Genomic DNA, 27,708 nt, shown 5'->3' with positions numbered 1-27,708 from the left:
CCTTGTAATAATAATTTCAATAAACGGTTAATGTTCAGTTCCCTCTTCATTTATTCTCTGTTCAAAAGGCACAACTGAGTCACACAGGTTGATAAGTGTGTAACGGACAATAACAATTTTATCCAAAATGGTTTTTCCTGCCATAGTCCGTTTATTTCCGTTTCACATGCGTGCAGCTGTTGTAAAGTTAAGTGTGTGTGTGTAGAAGTCTCTCGAACTGGAGGTTCATTACTGCACTCTGACTCCACGGTGACATTTTGTACAGGACTGGGTTCCTCTGATAACAGAAGCAAAGGAAAAGAAAGCACATGGTTAAAATACAGTTTTGATGATAGATTACGATGTAAATTAACGATTCATGCGAACAATTGAAAATAAGGAGCTCACACAACTAAGATATCCATCTCCGAACGTCAGTTTCTGTGCAGAATTCCCCCATCAGTGACGATTTCATAAATGCTGCTATTGAAAATATTTTAACCAATCAGAAAAATCCCTCCCGATTGTTTGCGGCAATGCTCTGACGTCACTTGGGCACAGAACATACCGGTAGAAGCACTTAAAGGAGACCTGAAGTCATTTTTAAACTTGCTTTATTTCTTAATTAGCGTGTTATTCAATGGCGTTTTCAGTTTTAGTAACCTTATATCGTGACTCGTATTGGCAACTAATTGCAATTAAATATTATACTTATTGGCCTGTTCGGTGTTTAGGCGTGTTGAATGTAGTTTGTTTGGTCCACGGCAGGCGTCGCTTATCCGCGCGATCTTCACGAGACTTGTGCGAGACTTCGAAACGTGAAGCGTCAGCCAGGTGTCAGCGCCGCCATTTTGAAAACTGGTTTCCAAACGAAGTATTGCACAAAAATGAGTTTAAATGACGATTACTGCCTACTTTTTTCAAACTTTCCTGATCGCGCTCAAAACAAACAAAACTTCCGGCTTGATTACGTCAGAGTTCGAAAGAGGGCGCGCGTCTTTTGGCAACGTTGGCAGATGTCGGTGACTTTGATTTCCGCCGTACGATTGACTTCCGTCCTACGATGTCTCGCACAGGTCTCGACGAATCTCGTTTACGGCCATCGTTTTGACATATGGACTGATATATTACAGAGCATAATTCAAACACTCATAACTTGTTATGGCAGCAACAAAATAGCGAATTTTGATGATAAAAAATTTGCCTTTAGTTCTCCTTTAATCCCCCCCACACACACATTACAGCAACACCTAAGCGAAACTCGTTAAGCCTTTGTTTTATAGCGTTAAGACGTATTGTTAACTGCGGACTTGATTGCTTATTGTTTGTCTCTGAGGGACGAGGAGGAGCGCATGGCTCAGTGTGTATGTGAGCAAGTGAATGACGGATGTAACTGCAGGAAGAGTGTTTGTTTATTTACGAACAGGCAGCAAACAGATCAAAAACGTAAGACGAAGGCAGGGTCGTGAAACGGGCAACGGTCACACGAGGCACAAACAGAATGGCGGAGACGAAGACGATATACAGAGTCCAAATACACACACAAAAAAAAAAAACAGAAAGGCAATATACAGATAGAAAGGCTTGGTAATGTTAGACACTCAGTACAGCACTTGGTATCGTTCACCAAGTCTGTGTGTTTAGAGTTTTTATAAGTGTGTGCTGTGATTGCACTTGAAACAGGAACAGGTGCAGAGTAATTAGTCCTAGTGGACGTGACGCAGTGATATCGGGGGACACGAACTTGGTTCATTATACGTGAAAGCTCGTAATAAGAGTTCGTTATAGTGCGGATGCAGTGTAGTAATAATTGCTTTATAAGTAGTTGTACTCAATCTATTCTATGATTGAAAGTTATGCAGCTGTGAAAACTTTTTTTTATCTATCAATGAGATGAGATTTTATTTTACTTTTAAAATTTTCTTGTATTTCTCTTTGCTTCCAAAACAATTACATCAAACGCAACTCTGTCCAATAACCGAAAGCTGAGCGATTCAGTTAATCGTAGCTACGCTATTCAGTCGTAGAGTAGTTTAGCGTAAACGTGAGCATTGATGTGTGCTGTACAGGAGCGACTGAACGAGCAGCTGGAGGAGCAGAGGCAGGAACAGGCCCTGCAGCGTTACCATAGCGAGGCAGAGGAGCTCGATCATTGGTTGCTCAGTACGCGAGCGACGCTTAACTCCGCCCTCCAGCCGCATCCAGAGGACATGGACATGGAGGAGCAGCTGATCGACTGTCAGGTGAGCAGAATGTAAACTCTTACAGAAGCATGAACGAGGCGAGACGAGGCTTTACTTTCTTATTTATTGTTTTGTTTTTGATTTGATTAGATATTGAGGCGTGAAATGTCTTGTAGTAAAATATCCATGATTTCTCTATAATAATAATAATAATAATAGAGTGGCGGCTACAATTATCGACACCTTAACGATCTCTTGGCCGTTGCAAAAGTAGAAAAGACTTTCAATACGTAAATTGTGCATGAATAATTACTCAAACTTCCACTGGGGGAAAAAATGAGTTAATTCTTGATTACTTAACGTATCGGATCACGTGACCCCGTTCCACAGTTATCGACACCCAGATGATTATTTATTTCAAAGAAAAATAATCGGTATGTGGTATTAAGTTAACAAAACATAGTTTTTATTTAAAATGTGTTTTCCGTAGACTTATATTTCGTCCAAAATATCTTTTATATAAATATCTGGATGTCGGTGTTTATGTAAATGAGGAAGTAATTCTAATGTTCGTAAACAAATGAACTGATAATGTTTAACCTGCGTCAGAAAATCTTTTTGTTCCACTTTCTACCCGCTTTCTCAGTATTTTCGTAGATCACATTTTGTTCATCATTCGTTGTTGTTTGTATTAATTTCTAGTTTTGTCGTTTACCAATAAATGTCAACAGGAAATCGACACTGTAACCGCATGAACATCCAGGTCAAAGGTCGCATGTCATTCCTCAAACCAAAATATAAAATGTCTCCTGATATTGTAATATGTGGTAGAGATTTACAACAAACTGCAAAAAAAAAAAAAAATTCTGAATGGAATCGAAAAATCTGAATATTTCAAGCGTGTAATTTTTTATATGCTCGGAATTTAATTCTGCTCTAATTCTATTTATTGCAATCGGATTCCAAATACTCTATAAATATTCCATTCTGTTATGAATCAGAAAAAAAATTACAATAAATCACAGCACTTTTATTTTTTTAAAGTACTTCATTGTTCTACTTCAGCAATGTTACACAAAGATCGATCCATAACAGTTGTAAATGTCCCTTAATCCCACAGGGTGTCGATAATGGTGGACACCGTTAGTGGAAAGCGATCACTATTATCGACACCTCACGTGAGTGACTTCTCAAACGCACGTTTAGATACAAAATGGTGGCTGTCAAATGAAAGAGTGAGAAACAAAGTAGGTTTGGACGAGGAGATCATGAAATATCGGTGAATTTGATGAGTAAAAACATGTCCGTGATCTTTCCACCATGCTTACCTGCGATGATCACGTCCGGGTTTTCTGAAAAATTTCTAATCGTGTGGGGAAAAAAAATTCCATCTCAGGTAACGAGCTGTGTCATCAGACGACAAGATCAAAGTGTGAGGCGGGTCTTCCGGTTGATTAATTAACCAATAATAACTGTTGGAACTGAAACTCAGCTTTGGAAAATTTTTTATTGGTAAATCTGAAAAGGTGTCGATAATTGTAGCCGCCGCTCGATTTCTTTTTTTTTTTTAAAGCAGTTTTTCCTGAAAAGATCACTCAACCTGTGTAAGTTTGTTGCTCATAAGGTGCCAAGACTTTTGCACAGCGCTGTCCACTGCAGATGCTGTCCTTTTTCTTGAACACAACATTTGAAAAGAAATCATGAGCTGAAAAATTATTAACCGGAGTTTGGGTTTGGTTCGTGGTCAATTATTTATTTCCTGGCTGCTCCTAGTCTATCATTTCCTTTAAAAAAAAAAAAAAATCCTTTTTTCCACAAATTAATGGTTTAAAAACGTACAAAGCGCTGCCATGTTTCCCAGATTGACGAACAAGCTAGTTCATTTTTCTTTGAACAGAAAATGTGTGTTGATTAAAAGATCTGATACGGATGGTGAAGGAAAAAATGATCACAGTATGAACAATATCGCAGAAAAACATATCGTGGCTTAGTTTATTGTAGTGTCAGTATTATATCTACACTACCGTTCAAAAGTTCGGGGTCACCCAGACAATTTTGTGTTTTCCATGAAAAGTCACACTTTTATTTCCCACCGTAAGTTGTAAAATGAATAGAAAATCTAGTCGAGACATTTTTCTGGCCATTTTGAGCATTTAATCGACCCCACAAATGTGATGCTCCAGAAACTCAATCTGCTCAAAGGAAGGTCAGTTTTATAGCTTCTCTAAAGAGCTCAACTGTTTTCAGCTGTGCTAACATGATTGTACAAGGGTTTTCTAATCATCCATTAGCCTTCTGAGGCAATGAGCAAACACATTGTACCATTAGAACACTGGAGTGATAGTTGCTGGAAATGGGCCTCTATACACCTATGGAGATATTGCACCAAAAACCAGACATTTGCAGCTAGAATAGTCATTTACCACATTAGCAATGTATAGAGTGGATTTCTGATTAGTTTAAAGTGATCTTCATTGAAAAGAACAGTGCTTTTCTTTCAAAAATAAGGACATTTCAAAGTGACCCCAAACTTTTGAACGGTAGTGTATATTGTTACTTCACCCACAATGGAGTCAGCAGGGCGAAGTATTGTAATCAGTTTGTTTGTTTGTTTGTGTGCCTGTTAACAATCTACCGTCTAGACCAGGGGTGGGCAGTTATTTTTTCCATGGGGCCACATGAGAAACAGAAAATTTTGTGGAGGGCCAGACCATAAGGCTGAACTAAATTCTGCATAATATTAATTGTATTTCTTTATCTAAAGCAGTAAATAACATTGTTTTTACAAGCTGCTAAGACTGGTAAGAGTATGGGGGGAAAAACAAGGTTGCCTTACAAAAAATGTCATATTACATCATATTATACATCATATTATAATAATGACGCCTACATTTGTAGTCTAATCACCTCATTTGGTGTTTTTTATTTGTTCAGTGAGAGAAATCTAGTCTCTGTTGGTCTTTAACGAGCGCATCAGAGTCAGGCTGAATGTCCGAGGTGGAGATGCGAAGATTCGGTGTAGGTATCAGATCTACAGATCGGCTCGGGCTCCGGCGCCTGCTGGTGACGTCACACTATGTGATTGGCTGGACCGTTTGAAGGATGACGTACAAGTTTGTGGTTGGTCTGGACAAATTACGGCAGTAGTTATCGCGGGATTAGGTTTCGTGGGATGTTCATGTCGCGCGCGTTGCGTTTTTGTTGAACACAACTTCAAAATAAAAGCAATGCACATTCAGTCCATGCATGAGGTAAAATTAGAAAATACGTTTATTTTGTAATTTCTAATTAACCTTACGCGGGCCGGTCAGAATGAACCAAAGGGCCGGATGCGGCCCGCGGGCCGGAAAATGCCCAGGTCTGGTCTAGACGGTTGTACTGATTGACTTCAGGGTAGGTGGGCAATGGTCTGTAGGTTACCTGATTTTAAATTTTGGGCGTAATCAGGTCAAGGTGAAGGTCAAGGTCACTGGAAAGGTCAACCTTTCAGTCAAAATCACTTGTTTTCCATTATAACTCAGAAGCAGTTGCCGACAGACAGATGTTTACTATTATGAGCGTCTAGGAACTCCCATATGGCCTTTCATTTGGCACCATGATCTTTGACCTTGAGTGACCCTGAAAGGTCAAACTCAGTCATGGGTTTTCAAAGGGCTATAACTTTAAAGTAGTTCATGATAGCCTATATGTTGAGCCTACATTCTCAACATATAAGAAGTCCCCAAAAAGATCAAATTCGGGGGTTTTTTTTGTTTGTTTGTTTGTTTGGCACTATCTTCCTTCATATTCATCATATTTACTTCAAACCAAATCCAAAATGTTCATATTTCAATTCTGCTTCCACTGATATGCTACATGACGGGGTGTCTCTCATAGTTTTCTTAGCGGTTGGGGGTCAAATGTCAGGGTTCCAGGTCACGGGTTTTCAGAAGCTCATAACTGGGAAGATAGAGAAATGCTTAATATTGTCCACATATAGGAAGTCATATATGGGCTTTCATTTGGCACCATGACCTTTGACTTTGAGTGACCCTTGAAAGGTCATACACCAGGGTCATGGATTATCAGAGGCTCATAACTGTGAAACGGTTCAAGAGAGACAGATACTTCATATTACTGACATATAGAAAGTCATATATGGGCTCTCATTTGGCACCATGACCTGTGACCTTGAAAGGTCAAACTCAAGGTCACGGGTTTTCAGAGGCTCCTAACTTTAAAATGGTTAATGGTAGACAGATGTTTACCATTATGAACATCTAAGAAGTCCGATATGGGCTTTCAGTTGCCACCATGACCTTGAATGACTTTGAAATGTCAAACTCAAGGTCATGGATTTCGATGTAGGACTATAACCTGACAGCTGATGATTGAGAAATATTACCATTATCAACATATAGGTTGTCCCATATGGGCTTTCATTTAGCACCATGATTGCTGACCTTGAGTGACCTTGAAATGTCAAACTGAAGGTCGCGGATTCACCCAGACTGCCGGGTGAGGTTTGTTTTGCCTGGCAACACTTGTTTTGTCCTCTGTTGGTTCAGCAAGACGCTCTGCCATTTTGTTCTTCTTCGTCTGTTTTTCGGCGATTGGCTGGGCTGGAGTGTGGAACAGGGCATGGGGGGGGAAGCTACTGTATATTATTTTCGCTATTTTTCTTTTAAATATGTGATAACACGGGTTTTCAAAGTGTGGGAGAGTCAGCCCCCCCTCAGAGAGCAAATAAACAACAGCGCCCCCCCCTTACAATTTTTGTTGTTGCTATACTTAATGTTCCATTCGTATTTAAAAAAAAAAAAATGGTTGTTGTACACATTTTTATTTTTTTCTTTTGCACATTTTTAAACATCTGTGCTTTTTGAAAAATCTTTTTTTTACACATTTAAAACATCTGTGCTTTTTAAAACCTCTTTTTACACATTTTAAAACATCTGTGCTTTTTTAAAACCTCTTTTTTTACACATTTTAAACATCTGTGCTTTTTTAAAACCTCTTTTTTACACATTTTAAACATCTGTGCTTTTTTAAAACCTCTTTTTTTTACACATTTTAAACATCTGTGCTTTTTAAAACCTCTTTTTTACACATTTTAAACATCTGTGCTTTTTAAAACCTCTTTTTTTACACATTTTAAAACATCTGTGCTTTTTTAAAACTTCTTTTTTACACATTTTAAACATCTGTGCTTTTTTAAAACATCTTTTTTACACATTTTAAACATCTGTGCTTTTTTAAAACCTCTTACACATTTTAAACATCTGTGCTTTTTAAAACCTCTTTTTTACACATTTTAAACATCTGTGCTTTTTTAAAACATCTTTTTTACACAATTTAAACATCTGTGCTTTTTAAAACCTCTTTTTTACACATTTTAAACATCTGTGCTTTTTAAAACTTCTTTTTTACACATTTTAAACATCTGTGCTTTTTTAAAACATCTTTTTTACACATTTTAAACATCTGTGCTTTTTAAAACCTCTTTTTTACACATTTTAAACATCTGTGCTTTTTTAAAACATCTTTTTTACACATTTTAAACATCTGTGCTTTTTAAAACCTCTTTTTTACACATTTTAAACATCTGTGCTTTTTTAAAACATCTTTTTTACACATTTTAAACATCTGTGCTTTTTAAAACCTCTTTTTTACACATTTTAAACATCTGTGGTTTTTAAAACCTCTTTTTACACATTTTAAACATCTGTGCTTTTTAAAACCTCTTTTTTTACACATTTTAAACATGTCCTTTTTTTTTTCAACATCTTGTTTTACACATTTTAAACATCTCATAGCATCGTTAGCTAGCACCTCTTGGCAGACAACACACTGTGGCAGTGGAGCATCTTCAGATCCAGTCCATGAAAATTCAAACTTTAAATAATTGTGGTCATACTTCCTTCTTTTTTTTGCTTGGCCCAGACTCGGTCTCCTCACTCACTGTAGCTTTAGGTACTAAAAATCGATCCATTTTGTCTCTGGCAAAGGCTAGCTGAAGTTCGCTAAATGTCCGCAATAGTAACTTATTCTGGTTTATTTTTCCTCACGTTGCGCCCCCCCTGAAGAACTCTAGCACCCCCTAGGGGAGGCGCGCCCCACACTTTGAAAAGCCCTGTGATAAATCGGCCAATTTGTTTTTCTCTACTCACGGTATATGAGCTGATATCCTAGTAGGAATGTAGCCAATCAAGAGTACACGATTGCTCGTGTTTGATCCAGTGAATGTGGATAAGCTAATAGCAGATTATCTCAACCCTTCCTGCATGGATTTGTTTGCCTTGTGTTACCGGAGTGCTGTGTAATATGTGAAGGATTTATATTTCTGCGTGTGCAGAACATGTTGTTGGAGATCGAGCAGAAGGTGCTGTGTTTGTCCGAACTGTCCGTGCACAGCGAGAGCCTCCTGCTGGAGGGGAAGGCCGGCATGCGTGGAGACGCCGAGCAGCTCACGCACAAACTGCACAGCCTTAAAGCCAGTCTGCTGGAGCTGCAGCGCATCCTACAGGACAAACACACACACATCCAGGTGAGCGTCTTGATACAGTAAACAACTTGCAGGGGGAAAAAAAAAAGTGTTGTCACGAACAATGTTAAAGTTTCAGTTAAATCGTCATCTGACCTCCTGTGTGTCCACCAAATAAACTGGATTAGCGTCATACTGAAACTACAACCCCAATTCCAAAAAAGTTGGGACAAAGTACAAATTGTAAATAAAAACGGAATGCAATAATTTACAAATCTCAAAAACTGATATTGTATTCACAATAGAACATAGACAACATATAAAATGTCGAAAGTGAGACATTTTGAAATTTCATGCCAAATATTGGCTCATTTGAAATTTCATGACAGCAACACATCTCAAAAAAGTTGGGACAGGGGCAATAAGAGGCTGGAAAAGTTAAAGGTACAAAAAAGGAACAGCTGGAGGACCAAATTGCAACTCATTAGGTCAATTGGCAATAGGTCATTAACATGACTGGGTATAAAAAGAGCACCTTGGAGTGGCAGCGGCTCTCAGAAGTAAAGATGGGAAGAGGATCACCAATCCCCCTAATTCTGCGCCCACAAATAGTGGCGCAATATCAGAAAGGAGTTCGACAGTGTAAAATTGCAAAGAGTTTGAACATATCATCATCTACAGTGCATAATATCATCAAAAGATTCAGAGAATCTGGAAGAATCTCTGTGCGTAAGGGTCAAGGCCGGAAAACCATACTGGGTGCCTGTGATCTTCGGGCCCTTAGACGGCACTGCATCACATACAGGCATGCTTCTGTATTGGAAATCACAAAATGGGCTCAGGAATATTTCCAGAGAACATTATCTGTGAACACAATTCACCGTGCCATCCGCCGTTGCCAGCTAAAACTCTATAGTTCAGAGAAGAAGCCGTATCTAAACATGATCCAGAAGCGCAGACGTCTTCTCTGGGCCAAGGCTCATTTAAAATGGACTGTGGCAAAGTGGAAAACTGTTCTGTGGTCAGACGAATCAAAATGTGAAGTTCTTTATGGAAATCAGGGACGCCGTGTCATTTGGACTAAAGAGGAGAAGGACGACCCGAGTTGTTATCAGCGCTCAGTTCAGAAGCCTGCATCTCTGATGGTATGGGGTTGCATTAGTGCATGTGGCATGGGCAGCTTACACATCTGGAAAGACACCATCAATGCTGAAAGGTATATCCAGGTTCTAGAGCAACATATGCTCCCATCCAGACGACGTCTCTTTCAGGGAAGACCTTGCATTTTCCAACATGACGATGCCAAACCACATACTGCATCAATTACAGCAGGGGTCACCAAACTTTTTTCTCTGGGGGCCACATTGTCGTTCCTGACTGTGATGGGGGGCCGGGGTCGGGTCAGCTATATCACATAGAATTGTATGACCCAGACAAATATGACCACCAGCAGGCCTCATTGTGTAGTAGAGATTACTAGCCTGGCACGGCCATCCCACACTACTATACCCACACTACTATATCCCCACACTACTATATCCCCACTACTATATCAACACTACTATATCCCCACTACTATATCCCCCACTACTATATCAACACTTGATTCCTGGCACATATTTGTTTATCTTTACTAGTGGTTTGCAAAAGTAGTAATTGAGTCTTCACACTTTGTTTTAATTTGAAATACCACAGATATTCCATTTATTTGTTTTCTAATAAAAATAACATCAAAGCTGTCAAGGTAAGAAACATTTGCCTAGTTGAGGTGATTGACACTGGCAAAGATGAGTGGAAAATTATAAATTGTAGGTAGGCCTGTTGATATTATTAATAATATAAATAATAATTGTATGCAGCACTTAATAAAGGTCAAATAAATAGGCCTATAAAATAAATACATTTTAAAAAACAGTGAAATTATAATAATATGAGCAATAGATCACAGCAGTTGTGCTGTGTCCTGCACGTCATTGCTCTCATCCATGGCCAAAGCAAAAAACTCGAATTCTGACGCTCTCTCATTCAGCTGGTCATACACGTTGTCCCCCAAATCTTCGGTTCGCCTGGTCATAGCAGGTGCGGAGAGACTCACCGCGTTGAGCGCATCCTTCTTGTCGGGACACACCTCCTCGGCCACAGCAAGCATGCATACTTTAACAAAGTCCCCATCAGTAAACGGCTTTCCATGGGTAGCTAGTAGGTGAGCTACCTTATAGCTAGCTCGGACAGCAGCCTGGTTGATCTGGGTTTGGCGAAGGAATACATTCTGTTGTGCAGCCAGTCCGCATTTCATCCTCCGAATCCTGTCTTCTCTTGTTTGCCCTCGCAAACTAGCATACTCTTTGTGGCGGGTTTCGTAGTGACGACGCAGATTATATTCTTTGAAAACCGGCACACTTTCTTTACATACAAGACAAACTGCACGGTCCTTACACTCATAGTTCGAATTACGTGGGAGCCAATGGGAACTGAGCTCCCATTCCCTCAGGCTCCCATGAAAGAAGCAAACTTAATTTTCTGTGGAAGTCTCTCAAATACGTCATATATCACCATAATAAGCTTGAATAGCCTATATCACCATATAAATATAAATAAAACTCATTTCATTTCCGATCACCATGCAGCCATAACTTTGTATTGAACGTGTTATTAAACCGCAACATGTACGGCTGTACTTCACCACCACACCACTATGCGCGCAAACTGAAATTTGCAGCCTGCGAAATCGAATGTGAAGTTAAGTCCGAAGAAGACTTGTCCTTTATCTCACAACGATCTTCCTTTGTTTAACAATATATATAATTATATATATATATATATAATTTGTTTAACTAATATATATATATATGCGCAACACTGTGTGTGTGTGTGTGTGCGTGCATGCGCGCGCCTGTGTGTGAAAGCTGTGCACTGCAGTGCGCAAAAGTGCGCTGGTCCAGGAGAGCGAGTATGCATTGCTTTTTTTTTTTTAAATAGAGACCCCCATAGGGTCAAATTTATAATTCGAACCCTGCTTACACTGAACGAAAAAATAATCGGTGGTCCACTGTTCTTTAAAAACTCTGCGCACTCTGTCAGCTTTTCGCTGACCGCTCGCCATTTTGCTGTCCTGAACACTGACAGTTCTCTGCGCATGCGCTGCCTGTCACTGCTTGATTGCGAGCATATGACGAAAATTCGGAAAATATGAATAGTTCATTTTATAACTAAATATCAATTTAATTGATAAAATCAACAAAATACAAGATGCAGACATGTTATTATTTGCCAAAAAGCAATTTAAAAAAATAGGCCATGACCACTTTTGGGGATTGCCTCATAGGGCCGGTTCAAGTGATGGGGGGCAGAGGGGCTGGGGGGCCGGTCAAAGGGGGGTGGCGGGCCGGATCTGGCCCGCGGGCCGTAGTTTGGTGACCCCTGAATTACAGCATCATGGCTGCGTAGAAGAAGGGTCCGGGTACTGAACTGGCCAGCCTGCAGTCCAGATCTTTCACCCATAGAAAACATTTGGCGCATCATAAAACGGAAGATACGACAAAAAAGACCTAAGACAGTTGAGCAACTAGAATCCTCCATTAGACAAGAATGGGTTAACATTCCTATCCCTAAACTTGAGCAACTTGTCTCCTCAGTCCCCAGACGTTTACAGACTGTTGTAAAGAGAAAAGGGGATGTCTCACAGTGGGAAACATGGCCTTGTCCCAACTTTTTTGAGATGTGTTGTTGTCATGAAATTTAAAATCACCTAATTTTTCTCTTTAAATGATACATTTTCTCAGTTTAAACATTTGATATGTCATCTATGTTCTATTCTGAATAAAATATGGAATTTTGAAACTTCCACATCATTGCATTCTGTTTTTATTTACAATTTGTACTTTGTCCCAACTTTTTTGGAATCGGGGTTGTACTTTTTGCCTCATCAGTGAGTGGTTTGTACTGCCAGTGCGGTGTGTTACTGTTGGAAATTCTGAGAAAGGCTGTTTTCCCAAATATAAATCGCGGGAGTCCCTTAAATTCAGCACAGGTGCTTGCGGTGGTGCCTCCAGCTGTTTTTGCTTCACAGTGGTTGCTCATGGCTAACACAAAACCACCAATGTTGGAGCTTCTTAGTAAACCAAGGAGTGAGATATTTATATTTAGGACATTAAAAATGAAATTCTTGGATGAAAAGGACACGAATTTTTTCATCCGACCCCGTATATAGTCACTTGTTTTGTTTTGAACTTGCGCTTCAAGGCTAATGTGACATCAGCGCAACACAACCCTGTTTCCAAAAAAGTCGGGACGCTGTGTAAACTGGAAATAAAAACAGGATGCGATGATTGATTTGTAAATCGTGGAAACCTAATATTTCTCTGAAAATAGTACAAAGACAACATATCAAATGTTGAAACTGAGAAATTTTATTGTTTTTTTTTTTAAACAATATATTCTCATTTTGAATTTGATGTCAGCAACACATTTCAGAAAAGTTGGGACAGGGGCGTGTTTCCCACTGTGCTGCATCACCGCTACTTTTAACAACACTCTGTAAACGTTTGGGAACTGAGGAGACCAATCGCTGTAGTTTTGAAAGAGAAATGTTGTCCCTGATATATAATTTCAGTTGCTCAACAGTTCGGGGTCTCCTTTGTCGTATTTTGCGCTTCATAATGCACCAAACGTTTTAAATAGGAGACAGGTCTGGACTGCAGGCAGGCCAGTTTAGCACCGGGACTCTTTCTACTACATCCTGGAGGACAGTGTCCATGATTTCTAAAAAAAAAAAATTCTATTTTTGATTTGTCAGACCTCGGGACAGTTTTCCACTTCGCCTCAGTCCATCGTAAAAGAGCTCGGGCCCAGAGGAGGTGGAGGTCTTTCCGGATATTGTTTATATCTGGTTTTAACTTGCATTTGTGGATGCAGTAATAAACTGTTTTCACAGACGGTGGTTTTCTGAAGTGTTCCTGAGCCCATACAGTGATTTTTTTTTTTTTTCCCCACTACAGACACGTGTCTGCTTTTAATGCAGTGTCTCCTAAGGGCCTGAAGATCACAGGCAACCGATGTCAGTTTTCAACCTTGTCTCTTGCATACAGAGATTTCCCCCAGATTCTCTGAATCTTTTACAGATACGATGTACCATAGTTGATGTGATCCACAAATGCTTTGCAGTTTTACATTGAGGAACGTTATTCTTAAATTGTTGCACTCTTTCACAGAGCAATGAACTCCTCCCCATCTTTACTTCTGAGAGACTCCGCCTCTCCGTCTTTTGCTGCCCTTTGTCCCAACTTTTCTGAAACGTGTTGCTGACATCAAATTCAAAACGAGCGTATATTTTTCAAAAAACAATACAATTTCTCAGTTTCAACATTTGATATGTTGTCTTTGTACTATTCTCGGTGAAATATAGGGTTTCCATGATCTGCAAATCTCTTTATACTGTATTCATGTTTTACGCAGTGTCCCAACTGTTTTGGAAATGGGGTTGTGTATTCGATCATCATATTCAATACAAGTCCAAAGCTTCACTTAAGGTTCACATGAAACATCAGAATATGGGAAAAAATGAAGGCTGTGGTAAGTCAAATCACCACTCTTTACAACCGTGGTGAGCAGTAAAGCATCTCAGAAGCCACAACATGTCAAATCTTACAACAGCAGAAGACGATGTCAGGTTCCAGGCTCGTCAGCCGAGAACTGGAACCTGTGGCTACCCTGAGCACCAAAACTGGACAGCTGAAAATTGGGGAAAATGTCATCTGGACTGATGAATCTCAGTTTTTCCTGCAAGATGTAGAATTTATGAACGAATGAGCAGAATGAAGCCAGGCTGCTGGTGGTAGTGTAGTGACGTGAGGAACGTTTTCTCGTTCCGGATTGGGATCTTGCTACCAATCGAGCTTCATTTGAATGCCACAGCAGACTATCTGAGTACTGTTTCAGTATTCGATTATGGTTCGTCACACCACCGTGGACGTCTTTCTGTCTGTATGTTTAACATTGAGGTGACGGTGTTGAGTAAGCAGGAGAGTTACGTATATGACGTTTTCTATGGCGCTGCTCAGATGCAGGCTAAGAAATTCAGATGTAGCTTGTGTTATAGATATGGTGCTTTTCCACTACCAACGCGGCTGAGTTGGGCTGAGCCGAGTTGGGCTTAGTCGAGCTGAGTGGGGCTGTTGGAGTTGCATTTCGACTACAACCGCGCTGAACCGTGCTGGCTGGAAGTGGGTGGACACATTGGGTGGAGTTAGCGAAAGTGGGTGGACGTCACGTGATGTCGTTAGGCGGCGCAAACAGTGACATCAGTGACCTTTTAAGCGGTAGTCTCACGACCCGGATAGTAAACAATAAACATGGAGGACATGGAGTCGTTAGTGTTGCTGGTCTTGGTGCTGTGGCTTGTTGTCACCGACAACGGCAACAGATACTGGCAAGAGCGTATAGATGAGGCGAGGTGCATAATTTGTCGTAATTCTTCTTCTTCTGGGTTTACGGTGTTTACAGATGGTGGTTCCCAGCGTGCTCGCGGGGCGTGTGTGGGCATGTGAGGACACTCCTCCTCACCAATCAGTGCACAGGGGAGTGTCTCCTCATGCCCCTAGCCCCACTCGGCTCAGTTGGGCTCACTTCAGCCCCACTCCAAAACCGTGCGAGTTTTGGGTGCTGAGTAAGGCTGAAGTGAGCTCAGTCGTGCTGCTCTGAGGTAGTCGAAACGCGAGCCGTGTTGGGCTGAAGTGAGCTGAAAAAGGGTAGTGGAAAAGGGTCATTAGAGTATTGACGTTTGTTGCTGATTGTTGAGCCTACTTATCCACGGAAGAAAAACTAAAAGCCCAAACAAATCTTTGGCTCAAGCTGTTGTCCATCTTTTGGATTTTTGGTGAGCGTGGATCACAGTAATCTAACAGTAGGCTTTCTTCTTTGTTTTTTTTTTCCTCCTCAGGGTTCTTTAATGGAGCAGGAGGAGAGTGAGCCAGACTCGTCGTTGTCTCAGAGCCCCAGTGTACTGGACTGGCTCAGTCAGGCTCGGTCCACTCGCAGCCAGCAGCACCAGGACACGGTGCAGAGACAACGGGTACAAGACCTCGCAAAACATCACAAAACCTATACATTGCCTTGCAAAAGTATTCAAACCCCTTGAACTTTTTCACATTTTTCCACCTTACAACCACAAACTTAAAAGTTTTTTATTGAGATTTTATGTGATACACCAACACAGAGTAGCACATAATTGTGAAGTGAAATGAAAATGATAAATGGTCTTCAAAATTTTAAACAAATAAAAATCTGAAAAATGTGGTGTGCATTAGTATTCAGCCCCCTGTCCTCTGATACCTCTAAATACAATCCAGTGCAATCAATTGCCTTCAGAAGTCATCTAATTAGTTAATAGAGTCCTACTGTGTGTAATTTACTCTCAGCATAAATACACTTGTTCTGTGAAGGCCTCAGTGGTTTCTTAGAGAACACTGAAGAACAAACAGCATCATGAAGAACTCACCAGACAGGTCAGGGATAAAGTTCTGGAGAAGTTTAAAGCAGGTTTAGGTTATAAAAAAATATCCCAAGCTCTGAACATCTCAAGAAGCACTGTTCAATCCATCATTCAAAAATGGAAAAAGTACGGCACAACTGCAAACCTACCAAGACATGGCCGTCCACCTAAACCGACAGAGCGAGCAAGGAGAGCACTGGTTAGAGAAGCAGCCAAGAGGCCCATGATCACTCTGGAGGAGCTGCAGAAATCCACAGCTCAGGTGGGAGAATCTGTGCACAGGACAACTATAAGTCGTACACTCCACAAATCTGGCCTTTTTGGAAGAGTGGCAAGAAGAAAGCCATTGTTGAAAGACAGGCATAAGAAGCCATGTAGGGGACACAGCAAACATGTGGAAGAATGAGAGCAAAGTTGAACTTTTTGGCCTAAATGCAAAGCGCTATGTGTGGCGGAAAACTAACACTGCTCATCACCCTGCACACACCATCCCCACTGTGAAACATGGTGGTGGCAGCATCATGCTATGGGGATGCTTTTCTTCAGCAGGGACAGGGAAGCTGGTCAGAGTTGATGGGAAGATGGATGGAGCTAAATACAGGGCAATCCTGGAAGAAAACCTGTTGGAGGCTGCAAAAGACTTGAGACTGGGAAGGAGATTCACCTTCCAGCAAGACAATGACCCTAAACATACAGCCAGAGCTACAATGGAATGGTTTAGATCAAAGAATATTCATGTGTTAGAATGGCCCAGTCAAAGTCCAGACCTAAATCCCATTGAGCATCTGTGGCAAGACTTGAAAATTGCTGTTCACAGACGCTCTCCATCCAATCTGGCTGAGCTTGAGCTATTTTGCAAAGAAGAATGAGCAAAAATTTCAGTGTCTAGATGTGCAAAGCTGGTAGAGACATACCACAAAAGACTTGCAGCTGTAACTGCAGCAGAAGGTGGCTCTACAAAGTATAGACCCTTTTCAGTCACGTGACCTTCGTAAACGCGACCACCATTTTGGACATGTAGCGGACTTCGGCTCAAATTGGTTTGAATGCGAGGAAGGCGACAAACGGAGAACATACAAGAAAAAGGAGCGAGATGCAGAAAATACCTTCGCTATCCAGCGACGTAGGGCATTTACAGGGCGAGCAGAGGGAGAAATAACAGTAACGACACATTAGCAACGCCGTACAGAAATAACGGTTTATGGCACAGACCCTTTCGGTTCTCGCTCATCTAGCTGCTACAATGACTGCTTAGACTGCAACAATAATACCTAACACACATTTAAGTATCCGTCGTAAAGACGTGAAACTTGTCGAGTGACGAGTGTGTTCATTGATAAGCTAACACAATCTAAAAGTAGACATACCATCACACTGCCCTGGCGCTGTGTACAGTTTACCTTCTACGGTTTGTGCAGTCACTATTTGCCATTACTTTCTCCAACCGTTGTTACAGATTACAGGGAACGGCCTGGATTTAAGAGACAAATACATGTTCCTCTTGTTTTGAACACTTATTTGCTTAATTTGTAAAGTGGGAGGTCCCGGAGCACAGAGGATGAGCGGCTCCGGTGCGGAAAAAAAGAGGGGGGGGGGGGGGGAGGGGGGCGCGGCGCTGCGCTTCTGGGCATGTTTTGTAATAACACTGCAAATTAAGTTCATCTGCAGATATTTTGTGGATGTCGTTTCATGAGAGAAATCACCAACAAGGCAGATATCAAAATCAGACATTAACACTAAATAAACTTGCATTTTTTTATTTAATTATTTGGGGTTTTTTTTGTTTTGTTACATAGTCAAAAGAGGTGTCGGATCACCAGATCCAGTGTAAATAGCTGCCGGAGCCAACGCCCGAGGTTCCGGAGCGCGCTCCGGCTTGCTCCCCCTCAAATTAAGCGCTGTTTGTAGGACACTGCCTCCGATCTGTCCTACAGTCTACCAACAGCAAAGGAACACAACGTTAGCTAATGTCGTTAGCTAATAGCTACTACAGAAGAACAAAGAGGTTACAATGGGTTATTTTAGCCTATTTGGTTACACACTCACCGCCACAGAATGTTAACAGCAATGTAATGCCTTTTCTGGCTAATTTTATTCGTCTTACCTCCAAAAAAGTGGTCACTACACAAGCGCTGGTATGCCGAGGGCTGCCAATCTTTCCTGTTAATGGCCGCTATCCATCTTCTCCGTCGGGATCCGATAAAATGATAACCCTTGCCTTGTTTGTTGATGGTTACTACATCCAGGTGCACAACAATATAGTGGCATGATGGAAGTCTTGCTGAAAGTAAACACTTTCTTTGCTGCCGTTCCTCAATGCTGGCTGTGGTAAACTACTGGTAGTACACGTCCAAAATGGCGGCTGCGTTTGTCGTGACGTCACATGAAAAGGGTCTATTGACGCAGGGGGGCTGAATACTAATGCACACCACATTTTTCAGATTTTTATTTGTTTAAAATTTTGAAGACCATTTATCATTTTCGTTTCACTTCACAATTATGTGCTACTCTGTGTTGGTCTATCACATAAAATCTCAATAAAAAACTTTTAAGTTCGTGGTTGTAAGGTGGAAAAATGTGAAAAAGTTCAAGGGGTGTGAATACTTTTTCAAGGCACTGTACGTGTGTTTGGCTGTATATCTCGGATGAACCGTGCATTAATGTCATTCCCATCAATCACAAGGCTCAAGTCGCTTATTCATCAAACCCGTGTTCTTTTTACTTGTATTGCTTGCTAGTTTGCGACTAATCTACAGTGGATATAAAAAGTCTGCACACCCCGTTAAAATGATCGGTTTTTCTGACGTAAAAAAAAAATGAGATCACGGTAAATCATTTCAAAACTTTTACCACCTTGAATGCGACCTGTACAATTCAATTGAAAAACAAATCTGTTCGGGGAAAACAAAAAATAAAAAACGTACAATAAGCTGGTTGCGTAAGTGTGCACACCCTTAAACTAATACTTTGTTGAAGCACCTTTTGATTTAATTACAGCATTCAGCCTTTTTGGGTCGGAGTCGATCAGCCTGCCACATCTAGACTTGGCGATATTTGCCCACTCTTCTTTGCAAAAGCGCTTCAAATCTGTCAGATTGCGAGGGCGTGTCTTGTGCACAGCCCTCTTCAGGTCACCCCACAGATTTTCAATTGGATTTAGGTCTGGGCTCCGGCTGGGCCGTTCCAAAACTGTTTTGGGGTCGTTGTCGCGCTGAAAGATGGAATTCCTCTTCACTTTCAGCTTTCTAGCAGACACCTGATGGTTTTGGGCCAAAATTGACTGGTATTTAGAACTGTTCGTAATTCCCTCCACCTTGACTAAAGCCCCTGTTCCAGCTGAAGAAAAACAACCCCAAAACATGATGCTGCCACCACCATGCTTCACCGTGGGTATGGGGTTCTTTTGGTGATGCGCAGTGTTGTTTTGGCACCAAACATACCTTTTGGAATTGTGGCCAAAAAGTTAATCAGACCGTAAGACATTGTCCCGCATGCTTTTGGGAGAGTTTATGTAATTTTTTTTTTTTTTGCAAAATTTATCCAGGCCTGGATGTTTTTCTTTGACCCTACCTCATAGTCCAGACGTATGGAGAATACGGGAGATTGTTGTCGCATGTAGTACACAACCAGTACTTGGCAGAAATTCCTGCAGCTCCTTCAGTGTTGCTGTCGGCCTCTCGACAGCCTCCCTGACCAGTTTTCTTCGTCTTTTCATCAATTCTGGAGGGATGTCCAGTTCTCGGTAATGTCACTGTTGTCCCATATTTTCTCCACTTATTCGTGATGACGGTCTTCACTGTGCTTCATGGTATATCTAATGGCGTGGAAATGTTCTTGTACCCTTCTCCTGACTGATACCTTTCAACAATGAGATTCCTCTGACGCTTTGTAAGCTCTCTGTGAACCCTGGCTCTTGCTGGACGATGCAACTGAGTAAATGTCTGAACTTTATTTGGGGTTAATCAGAGTCATTGTAATTGATGGCAGGTGTGAACCCAAAAAGACTGAATGCTGTAATTAAATCAAAAGGTGCTTCGACAAAGTATTAGTTTAAGGGTGTTCATACTTACAGTACGCAACCAGCTTATTGAACGTTTATTTTTTATGTTTTCCCCCCGAACAGATTTGTTTGTTTTTTCAATTGAATTGTACATTAAAGGTGGGAAAAATTTTGAAGTTCTTTATCGTGGTCTCGTTTTTTACATCAGAAAAAAACGATCATTTTAACGGGGTGTGTAGACTTTTTATATCCACTGTAACTCCATAATCAGGTGCACAGAAAATGGAAATATCCAGATTGCTGGTGCTTGTGGTGCTATTAGACCACGCCCATTATGACTACCCTCAGGCCCTGTTCACACGGCAACGGATTCAGGTGAATCTGATAAAATTGTTTATCGTTTCGGCCTGGCGTCCACACGGCACCGGCGTTTTGGGTGCCCCAAAACGAAATCTTTTGAGAACGGGTTCCAGAGTGGAAAAATCTGGCAACGGAGCCGTTGCAAAGTCGTCTGGGTGAGTAGAACGGATTTGTTTACGATGACGTCACAACCACATGTGCTTCACGCCGGGTAGAAGTGTAATGAACTCGATGCGAGTTGTCAACAAATCCTATAACTTGGTTCATGAAACGCGCTTACAAAATATTTTCACTGTGAATATTTATTGTGTAATGGTGCAAAGTGAGAGAGAGAAAGAGAGAGAGAGAATAGCCCTTAGGGCAGAGTCAATCCCACCAGCAAAAATAGGGGGAAAAAAAGGAGCGATCTCACCTCTTCAGATGTTGGTTTAAGTCCGACAATACATTCCTCAAAAAGGGCGTAGAAGAACAAAGTAATCCATCAACATGTAGCATTCAATTTATTCCGGACCATTAAAGAATTCTGGAGGATATCAGAATGTTGGCGTACCGGCTTCCATCTACCCCCATTCATTCCTCTTTCCGCGTCTCCATTCAAAAAGTGAGCATGTGATTTAAAGGGACTATATCCATAGGATAGGGAGTGAGAAAGTGTGTGCGTGTGACAGTGACAGGGATAGTCACTGTGCGCATGCGCGGTTATGCGCATGCGTCTACTTCTATTGTTCTGGTGTCTCCGATGGGACCGTCTTACAGCGCACGTAGAGGTGTGGCATGTGTATTGCATCGTTTTCAGCAAGCGTTGCGTTGCCATATGAACCTGATATTTTACTGATCCGTTGCCCATGTGGACGCGATATTTAAAAAAAAAAAAAAACTCTTTGCCGTTGTCGTGTGGATGTAGCCACAGTGTGTGTTACTTGATATTAATTTATCTTTGTGCTGTGTAGGAATTAGAGATGCAGCTTGAGGAGCAGAGGAAGCTGATGCAGTCTGTCGCCTGTCGAGGGGAGGAGCTTCTGTCACAGCAAACCACGCCCAACGGAGAGAGGTGTGTCGTCCTGATGGGCGCCATTTGAGGTTTATATTTGCGTTGAAAACATGAACGCGCTGACCTTTTGCGTTTCGTGTCACAGTGCCGCAGATGTACAGGACACGTCGGACGTGAACGTGAGCGAACAGGACTGTATGAGAGCGAAGTGGGAGAATCTGAGTAAAGATCTGAACACCAAGCTGCAGCTTTTATTCAACACCATGCAGGAGGAACAGCTCAACCCGGTACGCAATCCTGAGGTCGTGATCAAATGTTGCACTCTGCGAGTCCATGTGAACGTGTTGATATCATTTATTTATTTATTTGTACCTTGTAGGCGTATCAGCGATCTCGAGTTTCCAGCCCAGGAAGCCTTTTCAGAGGAGATCAGCGGACGCCGGATGTTTTTTCCCCCAGTGCTTTATTTGAGACTTTTAACCACAAGCTGAAGGAACTAGCTGAGGTACTGAGACACAAGCTCATCTGGTGATGAGGTGGCGTCCATCATCCGTCCACAATTCAGTTAAATCGTATCTCCTACATCGGTTCTCCACGGATTTCCGTTCCCACTGTTTTGTTTGAAAGGACTCATCACGCCACACAAAACTCGGTCGTTGTTTTGTCAAATTTTTTGCTGATGAGTTTGCTAAATTTAAAAAATTTTCAAGGCCTCTCGTTAGAATTGTATCTCCTCTCAGATTTCTCATCCAATTCCGGTTCTGATCGATGTTTCGCGGAACAAAATTTTTAGTCCTTTGTTGATTTTTCTGTTGTCGTGGAGGTTGCTCCTCTCTCATATTGTCACATTTCAGTTCTGTTTGATGTTTCGGTCGTCGTGGTTGTTTTGATGGCAGGCTTACTACAACCCCGATTCCAAAAAAGTTGGGACAAAGTACAAATTGTAAATAAAAACGGAATGCAATAATTTACAAATCTCAAAAACTGATATTGTATTCACAATAGAACATAGACAACATATCAAATGTCGAAAGTGAGACATTTTGAAATTTCATGACAGCAACACATCTCAAAAAAGTTGGGACGGGGCAATAAGAGGCTGGAAAAGTTAAAGGTACAAAAAAGGAACAGCTGGAGGACCAAACTGCAACTCATTACGTCAATTGGCAATAGGTCATTAACATGACTGGGTATAAAAAGAGCATCTTGGAGTGGCAGCGGCTCTCAGAAGTAAAGATGGGAAGAGGATCACCAATCCCCCTAATTCTGCGCCGACAAATAGTGGAGCAATATCAGAAAGGAGTTCGACAGTGTAAAATTGCAAAGAGTTTGAACATATCATCATCTACAGTGCATAATATCATCAAAAGATTCAGAAAATCTGGAAGAATCTCTGTGCGTAAGGGTCAAGGCCGGAAAACCATACTGGGTGCCCGTGATCTTCGGGCCCTTAGACGGCACGGCATCACATACAGGCATGCTTCTGTATTGGAAATCACAAAATGGGCTCAGGAATATTTCCAGAGAACATTATCTGTGAACACAATTCACCGTGCCATCCACCGCTGCCAGCTAAAACTCTATAGTTCAAAGAAGAAGCCGTATCTAAACATGATCCAGAAGCGCAGACGTCTTCTCTGGGCCAAGGGTCATTTAAAATGGACTGTGGCAAAGTAGAAAACTGTTCTGTGGTCAGACGAATCAAAATTTGAAGTTCTTTATGGAAATCAGGGACGCCGTGTCATTCGGACTAAAGAGGAGAAGGACGACCCAAGTTGTTATCAGCGCTCAGTTCAGAAGCCTGCATCTCTGATGGTATGGGGTTGCATTAGTGCGTGTGGCATGGGCAGCTTACACATCTGGAAAGACACCATCAATGCTGAAAGGTATATCCAGGTTCTAGAGCAACATATGCTCCCATCCAGACGACGTCTCTTTCAGGGAAGACCTTGCATTTTCCAACATGACAATGCCAAACCACACACTGCATCAATTACAGCATCATGGCTGCGTAGAAGAAGGGTCCGGGTACTGAACTGGCCAGCCTGCAGTCCAGATCTTTCACCCATAGAAAACATTTGGCGCATCATAAAACGGAAGATACGACAAAAAAGACCTAAGACAGTTGAGCAACTAGAATCCTACATTAGACAAGAATGGGTTAACATTCCTATCCCTAAACTTGAGCAACTTGTCTCCTCAGTCCCCAGACGTTTACAGACTGTTGTAAAGAGAAAAGGGGATGTCTCACAGTGGTAAACATGGCCTTGTCCCAACTTTTTTGAGATGTGTTGTTGTCATGAAATTTAAAATCACCTAATTTTTCTCTTTAAATGATACATTTTCTCAGTTTAAACATTTGATATGTCATCTATGTTCTATTCTGAATAAAATATGGAATTTTGAAACTTCCACATCATTGCATTCCGTTTTTATTTACAACTTGTACTTTGTCCCAACTTTTTGGGAATCGGGGTTGTACGATGGAACACTGATTAGAGATGCTCTGCTGTGTTTCCGTACACCAGGCCGATGTTAAACGCGCTCATGCTCGGGAGAGGACCCTGTACAAGGCGGTGTGCTCAGCCTCCACCTGGCTGGACGGTGCAGAAAACAGTCTGCTCTCCGGCCCTGTGCTGCTGTCTGATGACTCGGAGGTTCAGCTCTGTCATTTAGAGGTACGCACTCTGACGGACGACAAATCAAGACATCAAGATGTGAATGAGTTCTCAGCAGATGATTTGAGAGCATCTGTCTTGCGCAGGGTTTGAATAAGGAGGTGAAGAACGTCAGCGAGGAGGTGTGTAAATGTCGGGAGGTGCTGGAGGAATGTGGAGGAGGAGAAGGTGATGACGTCATCGAGGAGGTGCTGGATGGACTGGATGAGAGACTGAGATTGATGGATTCGCTGCTGAAGCAGAGATGTGACAGTATTAGAGACAGGCTGCAGGAACATACCACTTTTCAGGTGCGTAGGGGTGATCTTCCGCGAGCCGTTCGCACTTCATCAACACCTCAACGGGAAAAGGTGCTGCGTCATAAAATAGACGAGCCAATCAGTTAACAGTATGCAAATATAGTCATTGAATGCATGGGGGAAATAGGCGGGGCATGCATAACTTGGGGATGTGCAGTATATTCGCATAATCAAAGCAATTTATGATGAAGATATATGGCAAAGTTTTGACTGACTTCACAAGATTTTTTTTTTTAAATATCAGAAAATATAGACACTCACTGGCCATTTTATTAGGAACACCCATACAAACCACCTGTTGTTTTATGAGGACCAAAAAAAAAAAGTAAATCCAAAGATCATTTGTTTAAAGCGTCCGTAAATGAAGCTGATCGGATTGATGTGCTAATGGGTTTAAAGGAGCCATTTATAAAATTGAGAGGTTGCAGAGAAATCTCAGATGTTGTACAATGGTGCTTGAAAGTTTGTGAACCCTTTAGAATTTTCTATATTTCTGCATAAATATGACCCAAAACATCATCAGATTTTCCCACAAGTCCTAAAAGTAGATAAAGAGAACCCAGTTAAACAAATGAGACAAAAATATTATACTTGGTCATTTATTTATTGAGGAAAATGATCCAATATTACATATCTGTGAGTGGCAAAAGTATGTGAACCTTTGCTTTCAGTATCTGGTGTGACCCCCTTGTGCAGCAATAACTGCAACTAAACGTTTGCGGTAACTGTTGATCAGTCCTGCACACCGGCTTGGAGGAATTTTAGCCCGTTCCTCCGTACAGAACAGCTTCAACTCTGGGATGTTGGTGGGTTTCCTCACATGAACTGCTCGCTTCAGGTCCTTCCACAACATTTCCATTGGATTAAGGTCAGGACTTTGACTTGGCCATTCCAAAACATTCACTTTATTCTTCTTTAACCATTCTTTGGTAGAACGACTTGTGTGCTTAGGGTCGTTGTCTTGCTGCATGACCCACCTTCTCTTGAGATTCAGCTCATGGACAGATGTCCTGACATTTTCCTTTAGAATTCACTGGTATAATTCAGAATTCATTGTTCCATCAATGATGGCAAGCCGTCCTGGCCCAGATGCAGCAAAACAGGCCCAAACCATGATACTACCACCACCGTGTTTCACAGATGGGATAAGGTTCTTATGCTGGAATGCAGTGTTTTCCTTTCTCCAAACATAACGCTTCTCATTTAAACCAAAAAGTTCTATTTTGGTCTCATCCGCCCACAAAACATTTTTCCAATAGCCTTCTGGCTTGTCCACGTGATCTTTAGCAAACTGCAGACGAGCAGCAATGTTCTTTTTGGAGAGCAGTGGCTTTCTCCTTGCAACCCTGCCATGCACACCATTGTTGTTCAGTGTTCTCCTGATGGTGGACTCATGAACATTAGCCAATGTGAGAGAGGCCTTCAGTTGCTTAGAAGTTATCCTGGGGTCCTTTGTGACCTCACTGACTATTACACGCCTTACTCTTGGAGTGATCTTTGTTGGTCAACCAATCCTGGGGAGGGTAACAATGGTCTTGAATTTCCTCCATTTGTACACAATCTGTCTGACTGTGGATTGGTGGAGTCCAAACTCTTTAGAGATGGTTTTGTAACCTTTTCCAGCCTGATGAGCATCAACGATGCTTTTTCTGAGGTCCTCAGAAATCTCCTTTGTTCGTGCCATGATACACTTCCACAAACGTGTTGTGAAGATCAGACTTTGATAGATCCCTGTTCTTTAAATAAAACAGGGTGCCCACTCACACCTGATTGTCATCCCATTGATTGAAAACACCTGACTCTAATTTCACCTTCAAATTAACTGCTAATCCTAGAGGTTCACATACTTTTGCCACTCACAGATATGTAATATTGGATCATTTTCCTCAATAAATAAATGACCAAGTATCATATTTTTGTCTCATTTGTTTAACTGGGTTCTCTTTATCTACTTTTAGGACTTGTGTGAAAATCTGATGATGTTTTAGGTCATATTTATGCAGAAATATAGAAAATTCCAAAGGGTTCACAAACTTTCAAGCACCACTATCTTTGCTTAGACCATATACACACACACACACACTTGCCAGCCACTTTATTAGGAACACCCACAAAAACACCTGCTGTTTTATGAGGACCAAAAAAAAAAAATCCAAATATCATTTCTTTAAAGTGTCCATAGGCTCCAGGTTGCCTGTGACCCTGTAGAACAGGATAAGTGGCTACAGCTCATGGATGGATAAAGCGTCCGTAAATTAAGCTAATTGGATTGATGTGCTAATGGGTTTAAAGCAGCCATTTGTAAAATTGAGAGGTTGCAGAAAAATCTCAGATGTTGTATATTAGGGTGCATCAGTTGCCCCCTAAAAATGAAAACTTCCTCCGATCATGATGCATTTTTGTTTTTATGCTCCTTTTGGTAAGAAAACACACTGGATGAAATATTTTGACAAAATTCAAAAGTTTAATGGTGGCACCAGGAACTCAAAGTTATGGAAAAAGCTGCTATTTTATGACAAAATTTCGATCACTTTTCATGAAACATTATGGCACCTTATAGAGTATACCAAATATCTTAGATACACATTTTTAGTCCATATTCTAAATATATTATCAAGCACAGTTTGAGTTTTAGCTGTTCATTGAATCATTGTTCAACTACTTTTAAACAATACAAATGTATTATGAATCACATGAATGCTTCTCAATCCCTTGCAAAGGTTCTTAACATGATCTCTGGGTCACAAGAAATCAATAAATGGAGTCCAACATTGTGATTCAAACCTTACGCCAAAACATAAAATAAGCGGTTTTTGGCAAAAAATGAACCTCATGGTGCCACCATTAGACTTTGAATATGGTCGAAACATTTTACAGGATGTCTTTATTGGTGAAAAGGAACACCCAAACAAACATGCATCAGATTTTATGAAAGTGAGGGCAACTGATGCACCCTAATATGTATGTGTGTGTGTGTGTGTGTATATGTATGTGTGTGTGTGTATATGTATGTGTGTGTGTATATACACTGCTCACAAAAATTAAAGGAACACTTTTTTTATTGGGCCTGGCATGAAATCAGTTAAACCTGTCTGATAATTTTCTGGTTGGTTAAGCAGCTGAGGGCATCATTAATCACTTTCAGCTGTATTGGTGTTCATGGAATTAACAACAGGTGCACCACAGTGGCAACAATCAGAAAACCCTCAAAACAGGACTGGTTTTACATGTGGAGGTCATTTCAAGTTTCTCCCTCTTGATCTTTT

General features: G+C 41.2%; 1 protein-coding gene across 1 annotated transcript in view; it reads left to right on the top strand.

Annotated features, from left to right (window-relative positions):
- Positions 1-27,708, top strand: part of syne1a (spectrin repeat containing, nuclear envelope 1a) — a 491,960-nt gene that overhangs the window by 351,980 nt on the left and 112,272 nt on the right. The window contains 8 exon segments of the mRNA XM_060915606.1: positions 2,049-2,222; positions 8,497-8,688; positions 15,563-15,694; positions 21,425-21,525; positions 21,611-21,752; positions 21,845-22,006; positions 23,994-24,143; positions 24,230-24,433. Coding sequence (XP_060771589.1) covers positions 2,049-2,222; positions 8,497-8,688; positions 15,563-15,694; positions 21,425-21,525; positions 21,611-21,752; positions 21,845-22,006; positions 23,994-24,143; positions 24,230-24,433 — 1,257 coding nt within the window.

The sequence above is a fragment of the Neoarius graeffei genome, chromosome 3, assembly GCF_027579695.1.
Source record: "Neoarius graeffei isolate fNeoGra1 chromosome 3, fNeoGra1.pri, whole genome shotgun sequence".
NCBI lineage: Eukaryota > Metazoa > Chordata > Actinopteri > Siluriformes > Ariidae > Neoarius > Neoarius graeffei.
This window is presented reverse-complemented; position numbering and strand designations above follow the sequence as displayed.